At 35.3% G+C, this 25000-nt stretch overlaps 1 protein-coding gene across 1 annotated transcript in view; it reads left to right on the plus strand.

The window, feature by feature from the left end:
* Positions 1-11203: 11203 nt before the first annotated feature.
* The window catches only part of LOC106875724 (out at first protein), a 36353-nt gene continuing 22556 nt past the window's right edge, over positions 11204-25000 (plus strand). The window contains exon 1 of the mRNA XM_014923969.3: positions 11204-11613. Coding sequence (XP_014779455.1) covers positions 11389-11613 — 225 coding nt within the window. The 5' untranslated portion in view covers positions 11204-11388. The remainder of the gene's footprint in view (positions 11614-25000) is intronic.

The raw sequence follows: 25000 nt of genomic DNA on the forward strand, positions 1-25000 counted from the left end.
TATCATCTTCAAATTATAAGACATTTTGATAACTTAGAATCTTCTTATAGATAGAAAAATATCATGGGTTTGTTTTATATATTAAATATTATTTATTTTATTACTTTATTATTGTATTATTAAAGCACTGATCATCTGTTTCTTTTTATGTTCAATATTTAAGGATTAAGAAATATCTAAATATCTCTTTCTTTAGAAGTACCGTTTCCTCCAACTTCTTTGTGTCTGTCTCTCTCTTTTTGATTATTGTGTATAAATGTATGAATTTAGTGCTATCTCACATGCTTACCTATGTTTATTTCCCCTATTTCTCCTCTACTCCTTAGAATCACTTAAGTTTATATTTGTGCATAAATGTATGAGTTCATTTCTCTCTATCTCACATCTATTTATCTATATTTACTTTCCCTCAACAGAATCAAATAAATTTACTTTTCTTCTCTTCTCCTCTCAGCTTCAATACATCTATTTTTCCTGTTCTCTTAAATATACACACCTCTCCAATATTTACATCTAACATTACTGTGTATAATATAACATTCACTTGTGCTATGATGTAACATTCACAGACACATGTCAATACCTTCTTATTTTCTTTTTCTTCTTTTTTTTTATCTTCTGTTCTTTTCCTCATTCTTTCCTTCTCTTCTTTATCCCTTCCTATCAAAATTGTACCCTTTCTTCCTTACTCTTCTCTTCTCTTTTTACTTATTCCTATACTTATTCTTACAAGTATACATCTTTGTCTTCTAGTTTCCATACTTTAATTTTATCTTTACTCAAAAAGACCCATCTGCTACAGCAGAATAAATACTAGTGCTGATGCTACATAAAAAAACTCTGGTGTTGGTGCCAATGTTAAAAGCACATGCTGGTGCCACATATAGAGCATCCAGTCCACTTTGTAGAATGGTTGGTGTTATGAAGGGCGTCCAACCACAGAAACCATGCTAGAACAGACAATGGTGCCTGGTGCTGCCCCTGGCCTTACCAGTTCTGGTCAAACCATTCAGCCCATGCCAGCATGGAAAACGGATGTTAAATGATAATGATGATGATGATGGTTCTTATTTTTATATTTATAATTACTTCTTTGTAAATGGTCAAATTTTATATTTTAAATTATTAAGTTTTTATAGTATTCCTTCTCTTTGCATTTATCTTAACAAAAGACACAATCTTCTTTTCTTTCACAGTGCAATTTCTTAATTTTGTCTTCTTGCTCATCACTTTTTTTTTTGTTGTTTTGTGCCTGTTTTGACAAAGAATTTGCCTTCTGGATAATTTCTCTTGCTAATGATTGAATTTTTTAATTAAAACTACTAAACTTTAAAATTTTGGTATCTTTGCATAATATGGACTTCATTTTGAGGCCTATATATGCTAATATAAACAACTTTATGTATGCTTGCAATAATTCTAATTTTGGCACAAAACCAGCACTATTTTGAGGGGAGGAATTAGTGAATATTATCGATCCTAGTACTTGACTGGTACTTTATTTTATCAAACCCCTCAGTGGTATTTGAACTCAGAATTTAAATAACCAGAAGAAATGTTGCTAAGCATTTTATCCAGTTTGGTAACTATGCTTGTAATAATCCTTTCTACTGGAAGCACAAAGCCTCAAATTTGGGGGAAGGGATTAAGTTGATTTCATTGACCCCAGTGTGTAACTGGTTCTTAATTTATTGACCCTGAAAAGATGAAAGGCAAAGTCAACCCTGGCGGCATTTGAACTCAGAATGTGAAGACAGATGTAATACCACTAAGCATTTCGTCTGGCATGCTAACGACTCTGCCAACTTGCTGCCTTAATTATGCTTATAAAAATGGTTACAAATTTTGGCACAAGGCCAGTAATTTCAAGGGGTTGGGGGTTAAGTCAATTACTTTGATTGCTCAACTGGTACTTATTTAACCAACCCCAAAAGGATGAAAGGTAAAGTTGACCTTGGCAGAATTTGAACTCAGAACCTGAAGGCTTAGTGGCATTTTGTCTGGCATGCTAGCAATTCTGCCAGCTTGTCACCTTAACTATGCTTGTAATAACATTATAATAAAATCTTAGTTGTGGCAAAAGATGATGATGTGAAAGTAAAAAAATAAAATAACTTTAAAACTTGCACTCTTACTGTTTTGTTGTTGTTGTCATTATTTTAATGTCCACTTTGCCATGCTTTCATGGGTCAGACAAATTTTATTGAGACAGATGATTCTTTACTGCTAGATGCTCTCTCATTCACTAAAGAAGTGCAAAAAAATTTTTTGTACTGAAACTAAGAGCAGTTAAAAGTTTTGATTAAAAGATCCATAGAGGTCGGTGTGTTTTTTTAAAAATATAAATGGTATATAAAGTATATAATACAGTTCGAGGAGGTTCACTTTCAATGGCCGATTCTAGAGCTCATGTCCTGGTAGAAAAATTCATAAACCTTACAAACCATGTGGACAGTGTCCCCTTCATCAGGAAAGGTGTCCTCATAAAATTACATTCTTGATATTTTGATTCTTACAGAATGATGGATATATATAAAAAAAAGAATTTTTTTTTCCCTATGTATGCAAATGAATGGAAAGCATGGAATGGTGGGACAAAAACATTAACCTATTGAGACTTAATTCTAACTAAACACAGCACAATGAAATTTTCACTGTAAAAGGTTTCAAGTTGCCGGCACTCTTCCAAATCCTTCAATACGTTTGGTTCTATAATTTTTTCAAGAAAGTGGAATGGAATTTATGACTACATGTGGGAATCACATCAGAGAATTTATTTAAAGTATTTAAACTATATGATCTAAAGATAACGTACAATTCCCATATACATAACCTGCATCTATTCGAAATAGCACTATAATGGGGTGGGGGCTCTGCAATTATGGACCAGGATAAAGAAAAATCAGTGTTGCTATCTCTTAGGTGGTGTATATATGATGCGAGAGCTGTTGAGTTTTTATACACCTTTCCTTATGAAGAGGACGTTGTCCACATTGGTTGTAAGATTTATTAATTTTTCTACCAAGACATGAGCTCTAGAAATGGCCGTTGAAAGTGAACCTTCTTGAACTGTATTATATACCTTATAGACCGTTTATATTTTAAACAAAACACACCGAACCCTATGGATCTTTTAATTGAAACTTTTAACTGCTCTTAACTTCAGTACAAAATAAAAAATTCTTCAGTCATCTTTTTCTCACACTTCTTTCATTATGTATCCCACATGGGTTTTATTTACATGTATTTTTATGTATATTTATATATATATATATATATATATATATATATATATATATATATAACAAAGTAAACTTGCAAGGTACCGCATGAGTGAAAATATATAGGAAAGAAAGTTTGAAAATGCAGGGTTCTTTTAAAGATGTTTATTGACTTGACCGGTTTCACTTTTTTAAAAAAAAGATTATCAAAAGTAAAATGTAAAGCTTTGTATAAGCTTTGTTGTGTTAAAAAATGGTTATCATAATTGTATTAAAATACAGTTATACAGTCTTTGAAAATGATAAGAAAATGTTAAAAAATAGAATCTATGACAATGAATGATAAAAAAAGGTAAAGAGGGGCTTTTTGTTTTAACAGTTTACATGAAAGTGTTCAAAATAGGCAGTAAAATAAATTTATAATTATTTTAAGCTCATCAAGAATCATGATTGTATAGAAAGCATATATACAGAGAAGGAATCATATTTAAGTATTTATACAGAATTTTAGGGGAATAACCAACCTTTCCATCCATCGTCTCCTGTCTTGTTTGCTATTTTTAGAAATGGTGTGGGAGGTTGGTTGGTGGGGGAGAGCATTGTGGAATGAAAAGGATTTTCTTGTTTCTGGGCTAGTCTGTCATGGTTCAGTTTTTTGGGGGGACTGGTCTTAGAGTTCAGTGTGGTGTGTGTATGTGTGCGTCTGTGTATGTGCGTGTGTTTGTGTGTGTTGTGTTGGTGGGGATGTTACGTGAGTGTACATGAGTATGTGTGTGTCTGTCTGTCTGAATATATTTGTGTTGTTATAATTGTCTGGCTGGTGTGTGTGTGCAACTGAATGTGTGTGCGTGGGTGTGTATGTATATATATATATATATATATATATATATATATACATACACACCCACACCCTTTCCCTATTCTTCTCTTCCTTTCACCGTTCCCTCTCTCTCACTCCTCCTCCTTGACCCTCCAGGGAGTCTTTCATTCACATCTAACTAGGTTCAAAATAATAATTTTTCTATTGTCTTGCCTTAACAGCCCTTACCGTTTGTTTTGTTTTGACTGTTGTGTCTTGTTTTTACTGTCTTTTACTGTCTTGTTCTCACTGTCCTGTTCTTGTTAACACTTTCACCCTCCACAAAAAATTCCAAATTTTATTTAATTTGCTTTGCGGGAAGGACTGTTCCAACAAAGTCGCGTATTGTCCTTGCCTTCGAAATGTGGAGTAGATGGACAGGGACAACTGATGAAGGGAAATATTCTTTATGTTGCCTGTCTTGTTTCTCTAGATGTAGGCATGTACATATATGTATGGATATATGCATATATTTATTATTTATATTATTATATATATGATTTGTGAACGACAGTGCTCTCTCTATATATATATGATTTGTTGAGGCAGAATTTCTATAGCTGGATGCTCTTCTTGTCATCAGTCTTCACCCATTTCAAAGTATGGCAATATTTTCCCATAGTCAGACATGTTTTTCATGGAAGGCTGCGAACAAACAAACAACCTCGCTTGTATGACATTGATGCTCATTTTCAAATATCAGGCAATGTCTAAACAAGGACACGCACATACACACACACAGAGAAAGTGAGATAAGAGATAAGTTTAATGTAATTCAAATAAACAATTAGCTTCACAATTTATACAGAATCAATTACAGTTTTTATAAAGTTTAGATGACCCAAAACAGGTCACCTTGATAGCTGGGTTATTAACCACACCAAATATTTACATTATAAGCTAGTAAATAAATTATCCAACTTACACATTTCACTAAGAATTTAATAATGAATGTTTTAGAACAGGGTTGTCAAGCATATGGTGATGTTTAGTCGAACTCATGGCTCAATTTAATTATAAAAAGTAATTCTTAATTTTAAAAATACTCAGTAAATTGTATGTATATGTGTGTGTGTGTGTGTGTGTATATATATATATATATATATGGGAGAATATACAAAAAATAACAACAGACGAGGACAGGTGGTGTAAATAACAAAAGTATATATTAGTATGACGCTCGGGAATACGGAAAGTCTTTGACGTTTCGAGCTACGCTCTTCAACAGAAAGAATACGGAGACAAGGAGAAAAACACGGAGAAAAAAAATTGAATAGTGTTCAGTCAACGGTCAATATATATATATATATATATATATATATATATATATATATATATATTGGGTCATCCCATAAATAATGCGGTTTTTTAATACTTCTTTTCACCATCAACATCATTATCATTTAACGTCCACCTTCTGTGCTAGCATGGGTGGGACAGTTTCACAAGAGCTGACCAGGCAGAAGCCTGCACCAGACTTCTGTGACTGTTTTGGTAGGAGTTTTACAGCTGGATGCCCTTCCTGACACCAGCCACTCAACAGAGTGGACTTAGTGCTTTTTATGTGGCACAAGCACAGGCGAGGTCAGTTTTGGCAAGGTTTTTACAGCTGGATGCCCTTCCAAATGTCAACCACTTTACAGTGTGGACTGGGTGCTTTTAAGTAGCACCTACACTGACAGGGTCACCAAGTACTTGCAAGAAAAAGAGAAAAAGCTTTCAAGAGGGGAGAAGGCATTGGAGGAGGTGATATTGTGTCAGATGATGAAAGGTTATAATGAGACAGAGAGACAGAAACAGGTGTCTTGTTGTAGAGGAAGTACAAGGCTATCCAGCCAGACAAAGAGAGAGACAGAGGGAATATAAGTGGCAGGATATTGCGAAGGGAGTGTGATTAAAGAGTGGGGAGATGAGTGGTGAAAACCTGGGTATATAATGAGTTGGTGGGGGCTACCGGATAGCATTGATACAGAGGAGCAGGGCTGTGAGAACAGGAATGGGAAGTGAGAGCTAGTCATTGTGTATTAAGGAGGAAATGTGAGGAAGAGAAGAGATGTGGAGATGCAGATTGGTTTGTTGGGGTAGGGTGAGTGAAAAGTTTTCTTGTTATGTGTGAGTGGAACACACAGGTTGAGGGCTCACAGATAGCAATAATACAGGGAGACACGGCATGTGGGTGGAACACACAGGTCAGGGGCACAGGGCCAAGAGGACAGGATTGGGGAATGGGAAGTAAAAATAATACATGAAGTGGAAATGTTGAGGAAGAGAAGAGATGTAGAGATGTAGTTTGGCTTGTTGTGGTAGAGTGTATGAGAAGTTTTCTTGTGTGGGTAGGACACACAGCACTTCTAGAACTAAGTTTTGCTGATGTGGGTGGGTCTTCTTTACAACTCTATATTGCCTGACATCTTGGTTTGTTGTCATTTCCTCCATGAGGCCCAACATTCTGAGATTGGTCCTTATCACTTCATCCTATGTCTTCTGGGTCACTCTCTTCTGTGGGCACCATCCACTTTCGGTGATTGGCACTTCTTTACGCAACTGTCCTCATTCATAAGCATCACATGTCCAAACCAATGTAGTCTTCTCTCTTGTATGCTACATTTGATTCCTCTTATGCCCAACTTTTCTCTCAATACATTTGCACTTTGCCATACATTTGCACTGATGTTGCATATCATTTTTCTAAAATACGATAAACAAAGTTCTTTCTTCATCTAAAATATACTCTCCTTCATTTTCTACAATGCTCTTCCATCTATCTGGTAGACTTGCAAGGCCTCTCTTCCAAAATTCACTTTTCTGTGATGAAAAATACTCCTTCAGTATTGTTCTGACCTCATCTACAGAATTTTTCAAGCTGAGAGGATGTAACCTCTGTCTGACTTTTTTCTCTTTTTCTTCTCTTTTTCTCTGACCCCTGATGATGGATTAAATCCGAAACGTTGGATATTCCACTTCTCACCGCAAGTTCACTATACCCCTTTCACTTTATACTATATTTTTTCAAGTCTTGCTGACGCAGAGCTACTAGATTATTGCCTGATTATTATACATATATATACATGTGTGTGTGTGTGTATATATATATATATATATATATATATATATATATATATGTGCATATATATACATGTGTATATATATATATTTTTACATACGTGTGTATATATATATATATATATATATATATATATATATATATATATATATATATATATATATATATATATATATATATATATATATATATATACATGTATATATATATATATATATATATATATACACATGTATATATATATATATATATATATATATATATATATATATATATATATATATATACATATATACATATATATACATGTATATATATACATATATATGTATATAATTACATGCATATATATATATATATATATATATATATATATATATATATATATATATATATACATATATATATAATTACATGCACATGTATATATATGCATGCATATATTAATGTGAGATAATACTTTCACTATGTATATATTATATACATAGTGAAAGTATTGATAGTGAAACTATTAAAACTGAAACTATTATCTCACATTACAATAGAGATGTTATTGTTTCACTTTTGACACGTAATACCAAAACAGTCTAAGAAATTGCTTCGGACTCGTATTAGGCAAGAAATTGAAACTGTTTTTGGTGCATGACACTCCATGGACCCTAAGTAGTGTATGTGTAAAGTTTGAAGGAAATTGGTTGGGTAGTTCTTGAGTTTTAGTGATGTATACATACAGACAGACGGACAGACACACATTCTCATTTTTATATATGTAGATAAGAGGTATCAGATGTAGTGTTGAAGAGAGAAGACTGTGCTGGTATGGTCATATGATGTATGTGGATAAGTATAGCTACATAAAGAGGTGCTAATGTGAATGGAATCTGTGGAAGAGAAAGATCCTGGATGACATGGAATGAAGTGGTGAAAAATGACCTTCAGATATTTTTCAAGTCTTGCTGACGCAGAGCTACTAGATTATTGCCTGATTATTATACATATATATACATGTGTGTGTGTGTGTATATATATATATATATATATATATATATATATGTGCATATATTTAATAATGAATGTTTTAGAACAGGGTTGTCAAGCATATGGTGATGTTTAGTCGAACTCATGGCTCAATTTAATTATAAAAAGTAATTCTTAATTTTAAAAATATTCAGTAAATTGTATGTATAGGTGTGTGTGTGTGTGTAGTATATATATATATATATATATATATATATATATATATATATATATATGTGAAGGTTGGAAATGAGTACAGTAATGAATTCCGGGTAGAGGTAGGGGTCCACCAAGGTTCCGTCCTCAGCCCCCTCCTATTTATCATAGTCCTCCAGGCGATCACAGAGGAATTCAAGACAGGTTGCCCCTGGGAGCTCCTCTATGCTGATGACCTTGCACTAATTGCGCAGTCACTATCAGAACTAGAGGAGAAGTTTAAGGTGTGGAAGCAAGGACTAGAATCGAAGGGCCTTAGAGTCAACCTAGCAAAAACCAAAATCCTAATAAGTAGGAAGGTAGATAAAACACAAACCCCTTCAGGTAGATGGCCCTGCTCAGTATGCAGTAAAGGAGTAGGTAGTAACTCTATAAGATGTACCCGGTGCAAGCTATGGACACATAAGAGGTGCAGCAATATCAAAGGCAGATTAACTACAAAGTTAGTCTTTGTATGTGGCAGATGTTCAGGTGTAATAAACACTGTAAACAAACAGGAAACAACTTCTATCTCATTCCAGGGAGAAAAACTAGAGGTAGTTGATAGCTTCCGCTATCTGGGTGACACGTAAAAGCACCCACTACACTCTCTGAGTGGTTGGCGTTAGGAAGGGCATCCTGCTGTAGAAACTCTGCCAAATTAGATTGGAGCCTGGTGTTGCCATCCGGTTTCACCAGTCCTCAGTCAAATCGTCCAACCCATGCTAGCATGGAAAGCGGACGTTAAACGATGATGATGATGATGATGATGATGATGATACATTGGGTCATCCCATAAATAATGTGGTTTTTTAATACTTCTTTTCACCATCAACATCATTATCATTTAACGTCCACCTTCTGTGCTAGCATGGGTCGGACAGTTTCACAAGAGCTGACCAGGCAGAAGCCTGCACCACACTTCTGTGACTGTTTTGGTAGGAGTTTTACAGCTGGATGCCCTTCCTGACACCAGCCACTCAACAGAGTGGACTTAGTGCTTTTTATGTGGATACTTCTCTCTCTTTCAGTGTTATATATACATGGATATGGACGTAGTGGATAACAGCTAGCCTTCGGCTGCATTTTTGGACCCTGTTGTGTCCATCACTGATTAGTTGGTATTGGCGCAGTTTGTCTCCTGTTCTATTGCGCACCAAGATGCAACCCAAACAATCGCAGCCTTCAGATAAGGTCGTGTGAGACAGTCTTTTCTGAACCCAGTTTGAGCTGACAGGATGTTATAAATAGCTAACCTCTCACTGTCACAGTTTGTCAGTTTGGCTCTAGACCTTCTGGGGTCTAGCCGCTGGCCACAGTGCACACAGCCAGTTCCAGCGACGGCAACAGCAGCCACATGGTGAATCGTCAACACTTCGTCCAGCAGCATCCAGGAACTCCATCTTCGTCACCTCCTGCTTCTTAGCGTCAACACCAACTTCTCTAGGTACACACCACCAACAGCATTCGCACAGGTTCTATCTCCACACTGTTTGTGAATTACTTCACCATGGATAACAGTGATTACAACCTGCGACAACCTCCTGTACTAAGTAACCGGTAGCAGCATTGAAGCCACAACTTCTTACACGACAGTGCCTTTCCTCGGCTCTGCTACGCGGCCTCAACTTCTTGTTACAGCACCTCAACCACTGTGTACCTTGAATACAAACTGGTATTTTGTCATCCTTGTGCCTGGACTTTCTCCTAACGTCCTTATAGACTCTTTTCTATGCTCTGTATTTCTCGCACACACTTACATCCATGTTTGTATACACATACACTATGTTTATATGACGGCCTGTCTATTATTATGTTTATATGTCGCACACACAGACACAAGTTGACATAGCAATAAAAATCTTCTCTTAAACCGGTTGTGTCTCTTTTTTCATTCTGGCACTTGTACTCATTTATCCTCTTTTCATATTTTCATTTGTATCGACCGTGAAATGTATTAAAGGAGCCATTCCTCGTCACCTTCTCCTGATCGCACGGTCCTTACAATCTCATCATTCAAAAGTCTTAAGTCTATCAATTTATTTGGGAATCCTTGGACTACAAACACTCTGTTTCTGAGATCAAATTCAACTGGGGTTAAAATAGAATTGAAGCTAATCCTTCATTACTGGAATAGCATGAAAATGAGTACCAGTAATACAGTATAAAATCGATTTATCCAGCATAATCTCATTAGGATCAGTGGAGTTAATAATTATTGAAGTGTTGTGGAATGCAGCAAGTTAATTTAATTTTTTTGGACTGTTTTTACCTCATCGTATGATTGTAATTAATTAACAATAAAGAGAGCAGGGATGAGGGATTGGGTGATGGTTCGGTAGAATTACAGTTCGTCCAGACTTTGTGTTATTGGGTCCTATTTTTAAGAAAGATAACGTTTCATTTTATTATTTGCCTTGGGGTCGAGTCGAGAGACTATTATCAAATTTATGAGAGGACCGACAGAAAAACCATCTGTGACAGAAGAGTAGACGTGTAATAAACAAACACAATTTGGCATTCTTTACATTTTTGAAACAGATTATTTTTTAAAGTTCTCTACACGTTACCTCATGAATGTTTGTAAATATTATGAGGTTAGAGCACGAAAGTTAAATAAATTAATGATATAAAATAATAATAGGAATTCATTTTATATGGCATGTGTAAAGTTTTTGAGCACATATTTACGTGATATAATCAGCTTTATTTTTGGTTATTTTATCTAAGATTCTTTCTTCTATTTATTTTCGCTGACATCGTCTGTTCACTTGACGTCTACCACAAAGACGCTGGTCTGATACGCGGGTATAATCTCATTTAGTGTTGTACATCAGGCAAATAACCGCAGACGAATGTGTTGCTGTCTGTGCAAGGTGTCTGTGACGTGGGGGGATTCTCACACGTCTTGACATCTTTTTTCTCTGGGTCCCCCCACACCAACTAACCAACAAGCAACAATAACAACCCTTTCATTTTTGTTCTGTTTACTCCGCCTCTTCCAAACCCTTCCCCTTTCTCCTCTTCACAAAATGATCTTCAAAAAGAAGAAGAAATACGAACAGCTTTGTGTAGTACTCGGAGTATTGTTGGTGTCGTTGTCGATCGTGGCGAGTGAATTGGTGGTGAATGTGAAGAACAAAGGAGGTGATGTCCAGGTCGAATCAATTGATGCTGATACTGCTGCAAATACTATATCAATGTATTTCGTAAAGATAGATGGAACCCATATATATCAGTTCATAGACTTCAAATCGGTAAGTGGTCCAGATTTCTCTTTCTCCATCTCTGCCCTGCTAAACCCCTGGCTCTCATCACTTCCCCTCTTTGTTTGTCTTTATAATAATGAAGCCTCAAATGAGCCGGATGGAAGGAAGGTTGCTTATTACCTATCCACGGAATTACACACTTGTCTCTCCCATTATTTCTCTCTCTTTCTTTTTTTTTCGGTAATTCTATAGGAAAGTAACCCTTGTATCATTTCCTTTTTTACTTACACACATCAACAGCCCCCATCAATTGACATAGTAACATCAGTTTCATTCTGCTACCACGGATCCGCTTTAATTATTTTCTTATATATATATATATATATATATATATATATATGTATGTATATATATATGTATGTATATATATACGTGTGTGTGTATAATATATCGCCGTGTGTCTTAAAATTACAACGGATATATAAACATTGTTTACGTTCTTGTATATATATATGTATGTGTGTGTGTGTAGTAAATCGTTTTGGTGTTTTAAAATTACAATATACTGTATAGATATATAAACAATATGTGTTTGTATATATATATATATATATATATATATATATATATATATACACTATATAGCCTATTCAGCAAAATTTAAGTCTTCATTATTATCTTTTTTCATTTTGAATAACCTGAATGAAATAACGAAAACACAGCTATACATACACAACATTAATTATATACTCAGTGTGCAGCTTACACGGAGGGGAGACTAGCTTTATGAGGTGCCATGGATAGAGATAACAATAAACTTGCACATTGTGTGACATGACCCCTCGATCGGTAACGTATAAAGGAGTGTCCTGTGTGTTTAGAACGACAAAAAGACTAAAGATATCTTGTAAAAGTTATTTTAAATAAATATTAACAAAGGAATAACATGTAAAAGTAATAATAAATTTTCATTCCTTTTATTAATATTTAAAACTTTTATAAATCTTATTATTTACCCATGATCAATACTAACATAAAAAATCAAATTATATTACTACCCCCACTGCGAGCTGCAACATTCCAGTGTACAGCATAGAATACTCACGCACACACGTATATATATATATGTGTGTGTGTGTATGTGTGTAGAAGTTTGCTTCCCAACCATGTGGTCGGTCTTAAGTTCAGTCCTACTGCTCGGGACCTTGGGCATATATATTCTACTATAGCCCTGGGCTGACCAGTGGCTTGTGAGTGGAACTGAAAGACGTCCGAATATATATATATATATTTTTTTCGGTATCGGTTTGTGTGCGTTGTTGTAACGTAGTGGTTCAGTCAAAAGAGACCAATAGTATAAGTAGCAGGCTTGTTTTGTTTGACTAAAACCTTTAATGTGATGCCCCAACATGGACGCAGTCCAATGACTGAAACAAGTGAAAGACAAATATATATATATATATATATATATATATATATATATATATAATGTGTGTGTGTGTGCGCGCGTACCCACATTGTTAAAGGCAGCTTGTACCTATGAATTAGGGATGAATTCACATGGTTCTGTTTGATAAACATGTTTTCAGTGTTGCTGTGTAAATAGACTTTTTGTGGTTCTCCTCTTCCTCTCTCTGCAAGATAAACCTGAGAACAGCTCGACTAGTTTTGCTTTGTTATTACTGTTCTGTGGGGGAGAGATGGAGCAGCTTAGAGATTCATAGCAAAAATGCCAGTTGTAACAGGCCTTGATTTTACTGATTCAGACATCAGTACATTCGTTGATATGTGTGTGTCATTGTGACTGTATATATGCGTATCTTTGTATATATACATACATACATACATACATACATACATACATACATATATATATATATATATATATATATATATATATATATATATATATATAACAATAGATGTGGCTGGTCTGTGAGGTTACCCTGGGTTTCACATCCACAAAGCGCTTAGCTTTACAGCATTTCTTTATAGGGTCTGAAGAAACCCTCTTATCTTTATATACTCTACCACTCTATAACTTAGAGTGTGCTTCTTTTTCGGATTTATGATCTACTGGCGATATATATATCTATGTATATATATATATATATATATATATATATATATATATATATATATTTGTATACATACAAACACACACATATATGTATGTGTATATATATATATATATATATTTGTATACATACAAACACACACATATATGTAATGTATATATATGCATATATATATTTATATAATTAAATATATATATATATCTATCTATGTATGTATATGTGTGTGTATATATATATATATATGTTCGTATGTAATATGGATCTGTTATAAATATATATATATATATATATATATATATATATATATATATATAATTATGTGTATTTCTTCTATCTTAATGAATAAAAATTCTTCTGATAGAATAAATGGGTTAATAGAAACCAATGTAGCAAAGAACACAAAATAACTGTGGTTAGCTCCTGTTTTTAAGGCAGGAACTCCTTGAAATTTTGGGTATTTGAGTATATTTAAGAATTTAAGGATTGGAGAAAACGCATGTTATAATTGCATACTTTATTCCTACATATGTTTCAAATATGTAGGAATAAAGTATGCAATGTAGGAATAAAGTATGCAATTATAACATGCGTTTTCTCCAATCCTTAAATTCTTATATATATATATATGTATATTATGATTTCTCTTAGGCGTATCAATACTAATAACAAGCTATATATATATATATATATGTTGGAGCATAAGAATTATGAAGCTATAAGAATTATTTCATGTACTCTTGAAAGTTTATAAAATTTTTATGACATCAGCAACACACACACACACACACACACACACACACACACACACACACCACCACCGACCCTACTACTTATCGTTTTGAAGTCTTGTATTTATTTTACCAGTCTGTTTTGGGGCTATAGACAGACTGGCATCGGCTGTCTGGTGGTAGTGGGGGACTAACTCTCGCACACACATGCATAAATATGTATATGTGTATATATGGTGGACTCCTTTCAGTTTCCGTCTACCAAATCCTCTCACAAGGTTTTAATTGGCCTGGGGTTATAGTAGAAGACACATGCCCAAGATGCCACTCAGTGTTACTGAACCTGGAACCATGTAGTTGGGAGGCTGGTTTGGACCACACACACATGCCTGTGCCTATATTCTTTCTTTTATTCTTTTACTTGTTTCAGTCATTTGACTGCAGCCATGCTGGAGCACTGCATTCAGTCGAACAAATCGACCCCAGGACTTATTCTTTGTAAGCCTAGTACTTATTCTATCGGTCTCTTTTGCCGAACTGATAAGTTACGGGGACGTAAACACACCAGCATCGGTTGTCAAGCGATGGTGGGGGGACAAACACAGACGCACACATATACATATATATATATATATATATATATATATATATATATACATATATATGACGGGCTTCTTTCAGTTTCCGTCTACCAAATCCACTCACAAGGCTTTGGTCGGCCCGAGGCTATAGTAGAAGAAACTTGCCCAAGGTACCACGCAGTGGGACTGAACCCGGAACCATGTGGTTGGTAAGCAAGCTACTTACCACACAGCCACTCCTGCGTCTAAAAAGTGTCTTTAGCACGAGTGGTGTTCAACCCCACGTGGACACTCGCTCGTCCATTCGAACTTAAGTCCAACGCCTTAACCACTCGGCCATCGTACTAACTTAATTTAAAGACAAGAATATACTGGTCATTAAACTTTAATTATTTCCATTTATTTAATTTTGATTCAAACCACATATGAAGAGAAAGAGAATTTTTTACTCTTAAATGCTTTAAGTTCAGATACAAAAATATTTAATTAGTCTAATGCAATTATTGACTGCATCAATAATGATAGAGAAATAAACATCATCTAATTTAAGAGAACCTCTTACCCTTCGACATTCAAATTTTTCTGTCAAATGTAAAAGAATAAAGACCCCTTTCAGTCATGAATGACCATGAGATTGCTCCTAGAAAGTTAATCTCCAAGGCACAAGTCCGGGCAAAGTTGTTTATGAGAGACCAGCAGTCGCCCATGCATACCAGCCTCCCCCCTCCATGCCACCAATGTTATCCAACGGAAAGGCAAAGGCCAATACAGCTTGGAACCAGTGACGTCGCAACTCATTTCTGCAGCTGAGTGAACTGGAGCAGCGTGAAATAAAGTGTCTTATGCAAGAACGCAACACACAGCCCGGTCCAGGAATCGAACTCACAACCTCATGATTGAGCTTGACACTCAAACCACTGATCCTTAATGCTTATCTATTCACGTTTTTTTTTAATTAATCATGCATTACTGCAAAGCTACGTACTTGTGTGTGTCACCATCACACAAGAATTGTCCTTTGTTTCCAACTTTTTTTTGGAAATATGTCAGGTCATGGAGAACATTATTTTGCTTGGAAATAGCTGAAAGTTGGCAAGAGGAAAGGCATCCAGTTGTAGAAAATCCACCTCAACAAATTCTGCCTGATCCAGTCAAGCATGGAAAAGTGAATGTTGAATTATGATGATGATGAGGATAATAATACGATTATCATTTCATGTTCATCATCGTTCAAATCTGTTTTCCATGCTAGTATGGGTTAGATGATTCATCATGGTCTGAGTTAGTTCTTATTTAGTGTTACTGCTCTCCCAGGTGAGTTGAAGAACCACTTTTCTCTTGAACATTCCATATAGGCAAAGATCCTACCACTGGATGTACTTCCTATCACTGACCTCATTACACAATGTAACCAGCACAATCTATCATGATAGAATGTGCCCAGTACATATTATTGTGGAACCTGTACCAGAGAGGTGGGGAGGCTCTCGGTAAGACAAAAATTTTCTCAAACCTACATTTTTTTACTGTTTGTTTGCTAACCACTTTACAGAGTGTACAGGTGCATTTTATGGTAGCAGCTGAAGTGAGGTTGTTATGTAACATCTGCTGTTTAAGGCAATATGCTCAAAAGGGTGAGTAGAAGAACCTAGGTGAGAGGGTAAAAGGAGAGAGAGTATGATGGGAGAGAGACAGAATGATTGGATTGAGAGGGTGGTAGTGGAGAGAGTAATGGAAAAGAGATGATGATGCTTGTTTACTGGTAAGGGAGAGATAAAACAAATGATGGCTAGTAATAGTTGAGTGATACTAAAGAGAAAGTGATGGATGTTGTTAATTAGGTCACTTAAATAACCAAAGCTATTAACTACTTCAAAGGGAAGCATCTGGATATTTGAAAGAATCCACAATCTCCATGTACTTCCACTGCTTACTGTTCCTGTGTGCCTACCACATATAAAATCTCTCCCTTCTCCATTTGTCTGCCAGTTAACCCACTATACTTCTTGTGCATCCATGCTTTATATTGAACATACCATATTAAATCTCTACTTATTCCTTTCCTGCATACAGAACATGGCCATTGCTGATGGGAGGAAAGTCCTGCTTTCATTCCTACTAACTAAAATTTTAGTTCTTTGTTATTTTCAATTTGAGGCCTCTTGGTTCTAGATTTTGCTTCTGTGTCTGGAATTTCTTTTTTAAGGATTCACTTATAAGAACAAGGACATCAGCATATAGGAGTTCTGTTGGACAACTGGTCTTGAATTTTTTTGGTTATGACCTGGAGGACTATGATAAACTCAAAAGGATGAAAACTGAGACCAGATGAATTCCAACTTGCATATTAAATTCATTGCTGAATTCATACTGACATTCATCTTGTTTATTGTGCCTCTGTACAGAGCTTTTATGGTCCTCACAAGCTATTCATCTTACCTTGGTTTCCTTAGTGACCACCAGATAATCAAGTGTAGAATCTTGTCAAAAGTTTCTTCAGGTTAGTGAATACTAAAGGCACTTATTCCTAGCTAAGTACTTTTCCGTAGTTATCTCACCAGGAAGATGGCATTGGCAGCATCTCTTTCTGGTGCAAAACCAAATCTTATTCAAGCTAATTCCATTTTTAATCAATTGAGCTTATGAAATTCTTTCTATAATTTCCATAACTTGGTCCAACAGTTTGATGTCTCTAGGTTTGCTTTTCTGTAATGTATCTTCTTCACCCTTGTAGCAGTTGACAATGATGTTGTTACATTGTTCTTTAAGTTATGATACCTTCCTGTGCTACCTAACTGACTGTGTAAGTGACTAGCCCATACTCTGTTGTGCCTGTAATTTTATGCATCTTAGCAGATATCCTTGATGACCTGAAGCCTTTCTTGTCTTTATATTCTAATTTGAGCTACAGAATATTTGTATATAAATTCAGTACCTTCAATTTCTGTTGCTTATTTTTTTTACCTTGTATACCAAAATTGGGAAATTTTTATGGCTCATGTTCTTTCTTGCATTTAAAACAGAAAGAATGTAATGTGTAGAGGTATTCCCAGTAATCATTTATATATTTATTTATTTGCAAGATCTACAATTTATTGGTTGGTAAGTTCTGGGCTGCTTGGAGACATGAGCTGTATGTAGGACTTTGGCTCGCTCAAAAGGAAGGATTTCCTGTGTGTGTTAACTTTATGAGTCTCTTATTCTAACCCTTTAGCATTTATACTAGCCATATCAGGCTCAAATATTCAGATGTTATATTGTGGAAACTTCTACCCTCTAAAGAAAAATGACATGCCTCTCAGTTACATTAATGTTATAAGCTGAGTAATGTACAAGATTGCAAACATTCCAAAGCTAATTAATGGTGGATAGAGGTTCTTATATAGATATAAAACATATCTTGATTGTAGCTGCAGCCAAGATATATTTTACCATACCACACCAAGATGAAAGTACAGCACATAGTTTTAATTGTTTGTAAATAGTTATTGTATGTATTTGTGTATGTACATAAATACAGGTTTAGTAGGTGATGGGGGTAATCATATTCTGAGCTGGTATTCACTGCATTTTGAATATGTCATACGTCTTTTTAGGGGATTTATAGAGTACTAGTGCAAAGTGGTGGAATAACAGAACTGGCTGAGCATCAGATGAGTTGCCTTGTGATATTTATTCTAGCCTGATCTATGCAATCTGAGTTCAAGCCTCATGGAGGTCAGCTTTGCTTTTCTTTCTTTTTGTGCTTATCAGGACCAGTGTTTTTTACATGGCGCCAGTACCAGTGCTGTTTGTGACATTTTGATTATAGGACATTAGTTCTGTAGTGGTGGGTGGGTATTCTTGAGTAAAGCGGTGTGCTACATATATCAGTCCTTTGTCACCTTCTTCGTAAGGTCCAATGTTTTGAGATCGGCATTCAGTACTTTGCCCCATGTTTTCTGAATTTCCTTCTTCAACAACTTCACTCCACTTTGAATGAATGGTACTTCTTCATGGCACTTAGAAATTAATAGTTTGAACTCTGAATGAGCAGGCCTATGATCAAATATCGTTCGTCGTTGGCACTCCGTTGCTTACAACGTCGAGAGTTCCAGTTGATCCGACCAACAGAACAGCCTGCTCGGGAAATTAACATGCAAGTGGCTGAGCACTCCACAGACATGTGTACCCTTAACGTAGTTCTCGGGGATATTCAGTGTGACACAGTGTGACAAGGCTGACCCTTTGAATTACAGGCACAACAGAAACAAGAAGAGTGAGAGAAAGTTGTGGTGAAAGAGTACAGCAGAGTTCGCCACCATCCCCTGCCGGAGCCTCGTGGAGCTTTAGGTATTTTCGCTCAATAAACACTCACAACGCCCGGTCTGGGAATCGAAACCATGATCCTATGACCGCGAGTCCGCTGCCCTAACCACTGGGCCATTGCACATCTACGATCAAATATATTCTAGCCATGATCTTTTCATTTTATTTTCAGACTTCATATACACTATCTGACATGTCCTTTCATTTTTTTACGATAAGGAAATTGAAGTGTTATTTCTAGCAGACTGTTTGACCATGTATAGGCTCTCATTGACATGTAGATATGAATGTTAATGTACTTGACATGTCAGATGTTGTGGATATTATTTTCCTGTTCTTATTGACTTAATGACTTAACCATAACTGTTTGTGTGTATGTGTGTGTTTGCGTATGTATGTGTGCAAGTATGTGTATGTGTGTGTGTGTGTCTTTCTGTGTGCATGTGTATGTGTATGTGTGTTTTGTGTGGTGTGTGTGAGCTCAGGCTCTTATATCTTGCTTAGTGACTAATCAGGATGTAGCAGTCATGAAAGAAAAAAAGTTTGAAACTGTGTGACCAAAATCTACAATTAATTAATGCCATTATAATGTAATTTGTGTGTGTGCATGTACACACATATAATGTGTCTATATATATATATATGTGTGTATGTGTGTGTAGCAATCAAAAATAAGCCTGCTAAAATGGTGGCCTTCAAAGAAATTTAAAATAACAGTCCTGATGAGAAATTCACAAAATTCTCAAGCTATATGTGTATATAATGTATATTTAAATAATATAATGACCCTCCATGTTTGTTTTTGTTCAGTTTCCTTGTATGCCTCCACTGTTGTGTTTTTGTTCCCAACTTTGACCCTCCATAAATCCTAAATTTTATTTTAGAATTTATAGGACCAACTGTCTTTGAAGACTCATATTGTCGTTGAATGCTCGAAATGAGGAGTAGAAAGACAGCCGACAACTGATGAAGGGTCCTTTCTCTGTGTTTACTTTCCTGTTTTCCATTTTTTCTTGTTGTTTATGTATTTAACCTGTTTGTTTACATATTTCATGTTATTTGCACCATTGGTGATGTCCTGTACCCATATATGCATGTATATATATATATATATATATATATATATATATTAAAACGTAAAATGAAAACAGAACACAAAGGATTCCACGGTACACGTGTTTCAAGCTTTATACACAAACTGTCGTTACATCATTATATGAGTATATAATTGATAGAAAGGATGGTTTAAAGCTATCTTCAGCCGCAAGCATTTTCAGTCCCAAGATTACATCACAAAGAAATAAAAAAAAAGAGAGAGAAAAAGGAAAAGTCCACTTAGTATTATCCATTGTAATATGCTTATCCTTTAAATTGTTATATCTGCATAAATGTTCCTTGGTATTCAAAAGTCTGTCCATATTGTACCACAATTCAGGGTAGCGTGAATGATAAGTAGATTGGATTGTATATAACTAGCGTATATGAGATAGAAGGAGAAGATCAAAAAGAAAAAAAGTTAGAGGTTAAAACAGTATAAAATACGAAATAAAACAATATAAAATAAGTGATGAAATATAAAAATAATAGAAGTCAAATCGAGAGTAATATAAGAAAAAAATACGGATAATAAAGTAAGATGCATATAAAAAAGATTTAGTAGGGTTGGAATAAGGTATGACCACTATCTGGTATATACAGGTGCTTACACTTATCAAGTATTACCTCTAAAATTTACAATATATATATATATATATATATATATATATATATATATATATATATATAAACAAGGGAGAAATGAAGATAGTAAAAAAAGGGTTTTGTTTACAGTTTCTGTGATTCTTTTTCCGTTGTGTGCAGGGACTTTCGCTTGCAATGGTGTTTTTTGGAATTCAATGAATTTAAATTTTTTTCCATGAATGGATCTGATTTTTGATTCATTAAAGTACTGATGATGTCTTATTTTTCTGGTGGTCAAGTTTGTCGTTCTGCCTGGTTGACTTCACTGTGGAGAACAATCATCAGCTATTCCAGCTAGTTGATTCTCTTAAAGGGCCATTTTGTGGTATTTGCTGAAGTTCGGTTTTGTTCAGAGGTAAAATTTCATTGGTCTAGAGTTAGGTGATGTCAGCAATTAGTGTTTATAAAATTTCATTGGTCTAGAGTTAGGTGATGTCAGCAACTGGTGTTTGTATGGTGATTTGGAGTTGCTGTTTCAAAACCCATGTGGAAGACTGTTATTAAAGTTTTTTGAATTATGTCTGTTATGTCTGGTTGTTTTTTTGTGGAGAAAGACTGTTAGTAAAGTTTTTTGAATTATGTCTGTTGTATATGATTGTTTTTTTTTGTGGAGAAATTGGGTCTTTTTTCCTTTTTCTCTTTAGTGTTTTTTCTTCTTTCTAAAGGATATTGAGCTGTGGTTTATATTTTTTAATGAGCATGTGCTCCTTATTTAAATGGAATTGGGTTGAAGTGTTTCTGGTGCATTGATAGAAAGGGAAGATTTGGTATTTCAGGTTTATATTTGCTGGGCATTGGTCCAGGAGCTTGCTTTCAGGAATTTTCCTGGTCGTGGGGTCCTGGACTTGTTGCCTGTGTACTGTTAGTCTGTCTCTCAAGGTCAAACTAGTTTGACCTATGTAGTCTCCTCCACACACTTCACATTTGAGAACATAGATTAAGTTCTTCGAAGCACAGGTGATAGAATATCGTTCAGGCTGCAGAGAGCAACTGATTCCTTCATGGCATCACAAGACAAACACAAATTGCTGTGTACTGTGCATGTGTACTGACATTGCTTCTTTACTCATATGGGACATGGACCCTTTACAAATGTCATGTAAAGGTCCTTGAATGCTTTCATCAGAGATGTCTAAGACACATTCTAAATGTTGGCTGGACCTTAAAAACTCTAGATACACAGATCCTGAGAAAAGCCAATATCCTGAGTGTTGAGGTAATGGTGCACAAACACCGGTTGGACTGGATACCTTGAATGATAACAGGATCCCTAAACAGATTGGGAACTTGTTAGTGGAAAGCAACTCTGGCAGAAGCCAAGACTGCGATTTAAGAACTGTGTAAATTCATCCATTAAATTGAAATGTGGGAGGCTGACTGGGAGAGCAATACTTGTCATCGCCACGGATGGAGGAAACCAGTAAAGGAAGGAGTCAATACCTTTGCAAGAGCACGTATTTTTCATGAAGAATTTAAGTGTGCTGCTCGAAAATGCCCTGCTAGTATAATGGAGAAAGCTTGGTCTGCAATGTTTGCAGTCATGTATGTTTGTCAAGAGCAGGGTTTGTTAGTCACCAGTGGAGCCGCAAGTGTAAAGTATTAGGTAATCTTGAGTGCACAATGTTCCTAAAGGTCAGTAATGGTTTTTCTCGGTCATGAGTGGATGGACATCATGTATGTATGCATATATATGTATATGTACATGTTTGTATGAATATATGTATGTATGTAAGCATATATATGTGTGTGTTGTTGTTTGTATCTTGTCTTGCCATCAAATGATTGTTGTAAATGAATGTGATGCATTTCCAGTATTCTGTGAAAATATGCCTAGTCATGGGAAATATTATCTTACTTGGAAACAACAAGAAGGGCATCCGGCTGTAAATAATCTGCTTCAGCAAACTCCATCAGACTTATGTAAGCATGGAAAAGTGGATGTTAAAACAATAAGGATGGTCTATATATATATGTGTGTGTGATTCATATTTACCTTATCATGGCAGCTTGACTATGTTATGCTGTAATTATTTACACTTCATAAGAATAAAAATTATAGGCACAGGTATGGCTGTGAGGCAAGAAGATCGCTTCCTGACCACATTGTTCTGGGTTCAGTCCCACTATATGGCACCTTGGGAAATGTCTTCTACTATAGCCTCAGTCTGACAAAAGTCTTTTGAGTGGATATATATATATATATGTATATATGTGTGTGTGTGTGTGTGTATATATATATATATATATATATATATATATATATATATATATATATCATCATCATCATCATCATCATCATCATCGTTTAACATCCGCTTTCCATGCTGGCATGGGTTGGATGGTTTGACTGGGGACTGGTGAGCTAGATTGCTGTACCAGGCTCCAATCTGATCTGGCAGAGTTTTTACAGCTGGATGCCCTTCCTATATATATATGTGTGTGTGTCTATTTCTCTCTCCCCACTGTTTGACAACCAGTGTTAGGGTGTTTATGTCCATGTTATCTAGCAGTTCAGCAAAAGTGACTGATGGAATAAGTACCAGACTTGAAAAAAAAAAGAAAAAAAAAACTACAGTAATCCTTTGCCATATCACAGTTCACCTATCATGGTTTATTATTTAAGCATATATTGATTCCTTCATGGTGTTGTTTCGCATTTATAATAAAATAAATATATACAAAATGTAAAAATAATAAAAAAAAATATACAATGCAGTACTGTTTCTACTTTGTGGATTTTCCTCCTATCATGGGGAGGTTTTGGAACATAACACTCGCGATAGTTGAGAGACTACTGTAAATACTGGGGTTGATTTATTTGACTAAAAATGTCTTCAAAGCGGTGCCTCTGCATGACCGCTGTCTAATGGCCAAAACAAGTAAAAAGTAAAAGAACTCTGTAACTAATTCCATCGATGATCAGATATGACTGAAGGATGTATATAATTCCTTTAAAACACACCAAAACAAAACAAAATCAGACAAACCATTGGACATTAACAAGCTGAGACAGGATTGGCAGAAATACAGAACAAATCCATATTTAACACAGCTGAGAAATTTCCATTTTCAGCTGCGTAATGGATATTATCTTAATTTTGGTACCCATGGATGTGTTGTGTGTAAGTTGTCATTTGTACTTCTTTTCATGAGATCAGCTGACCAAATAAAAAAAAAAAAAAAACAAAGATGTGTTTATATTCATAATAAATATCACATCTTGTAGCTTTGTACTCTTGAAGTTATGGAATAAAGAACCCCTTCCTTGTAATTATAGGAAATGGTCAGTGACAGGAAGAACATCCAGCTGTAAAAGTACTGTCTCAAATAAGCCTCTGTCCAACCTGTACCTGCATAGAAAAACAGATGTAAAATAGATGAACCTACAAGTGAATTCATACAACATGCACTTTGAAGCAAACCCTTCATCAGCAGTTGACTAGTGATTACTGTGATTTCAGTACCATTTTACAGTATCCTTCCTTGTAGTGTTGAACAGCTTTGATGTTACTATGGATTGTTGAGGTTCTTTTAGTCCATACTGCAGCGTTCTTTCTCTCCTATTCATGCAACCATTACATCATACTAGCTACAGCTGTAATTACTCTGACCATGCATCAGTTATTTTGTTTTAGTATTTAGTGAAGATTTGCTCTTTGCTTTGGTCTATCATATACCTCTGTCATAGCCACTACCACCACCATCTTCATTGTCATCTTAATGTTTGCTGTTCTGTACTTATATAGATCAGATGGAATTTGTGTGGCAGATCTTCTGTGGCTGGATGCCCTTCTTGTCACCAACCCTTACTCATTTCCAAGCAAGATAATGCTTTCTCATGACCAGACATATTTGCATGGAAGACCGAAAACAAATAACATCACTAGTATTATGGCAATACTCATTTATAATCATTGCACGATGTCCAGACAAGAAGAAACAAACACACACACACATTTAGAGTCACCCATGATGACAATGGTGATTTAATGTTTATTTT

The sequence above is a fragment of the Octopus bimaculoides genome, chromosome 5, assembly GCF_046866305.1.
Source record: "Octopus bimaculoides isolate indiv1 chromosome 5, ASM4686630v1, whole genome shotgun sequence".
In the NCBI taxonomy this organism is placed as follows: Eukaryota; Metazoa; Mollusca; class Cephalopoda; order Octopoda; family Octopodidae; genus Octopus; species Octopus bimaculoides.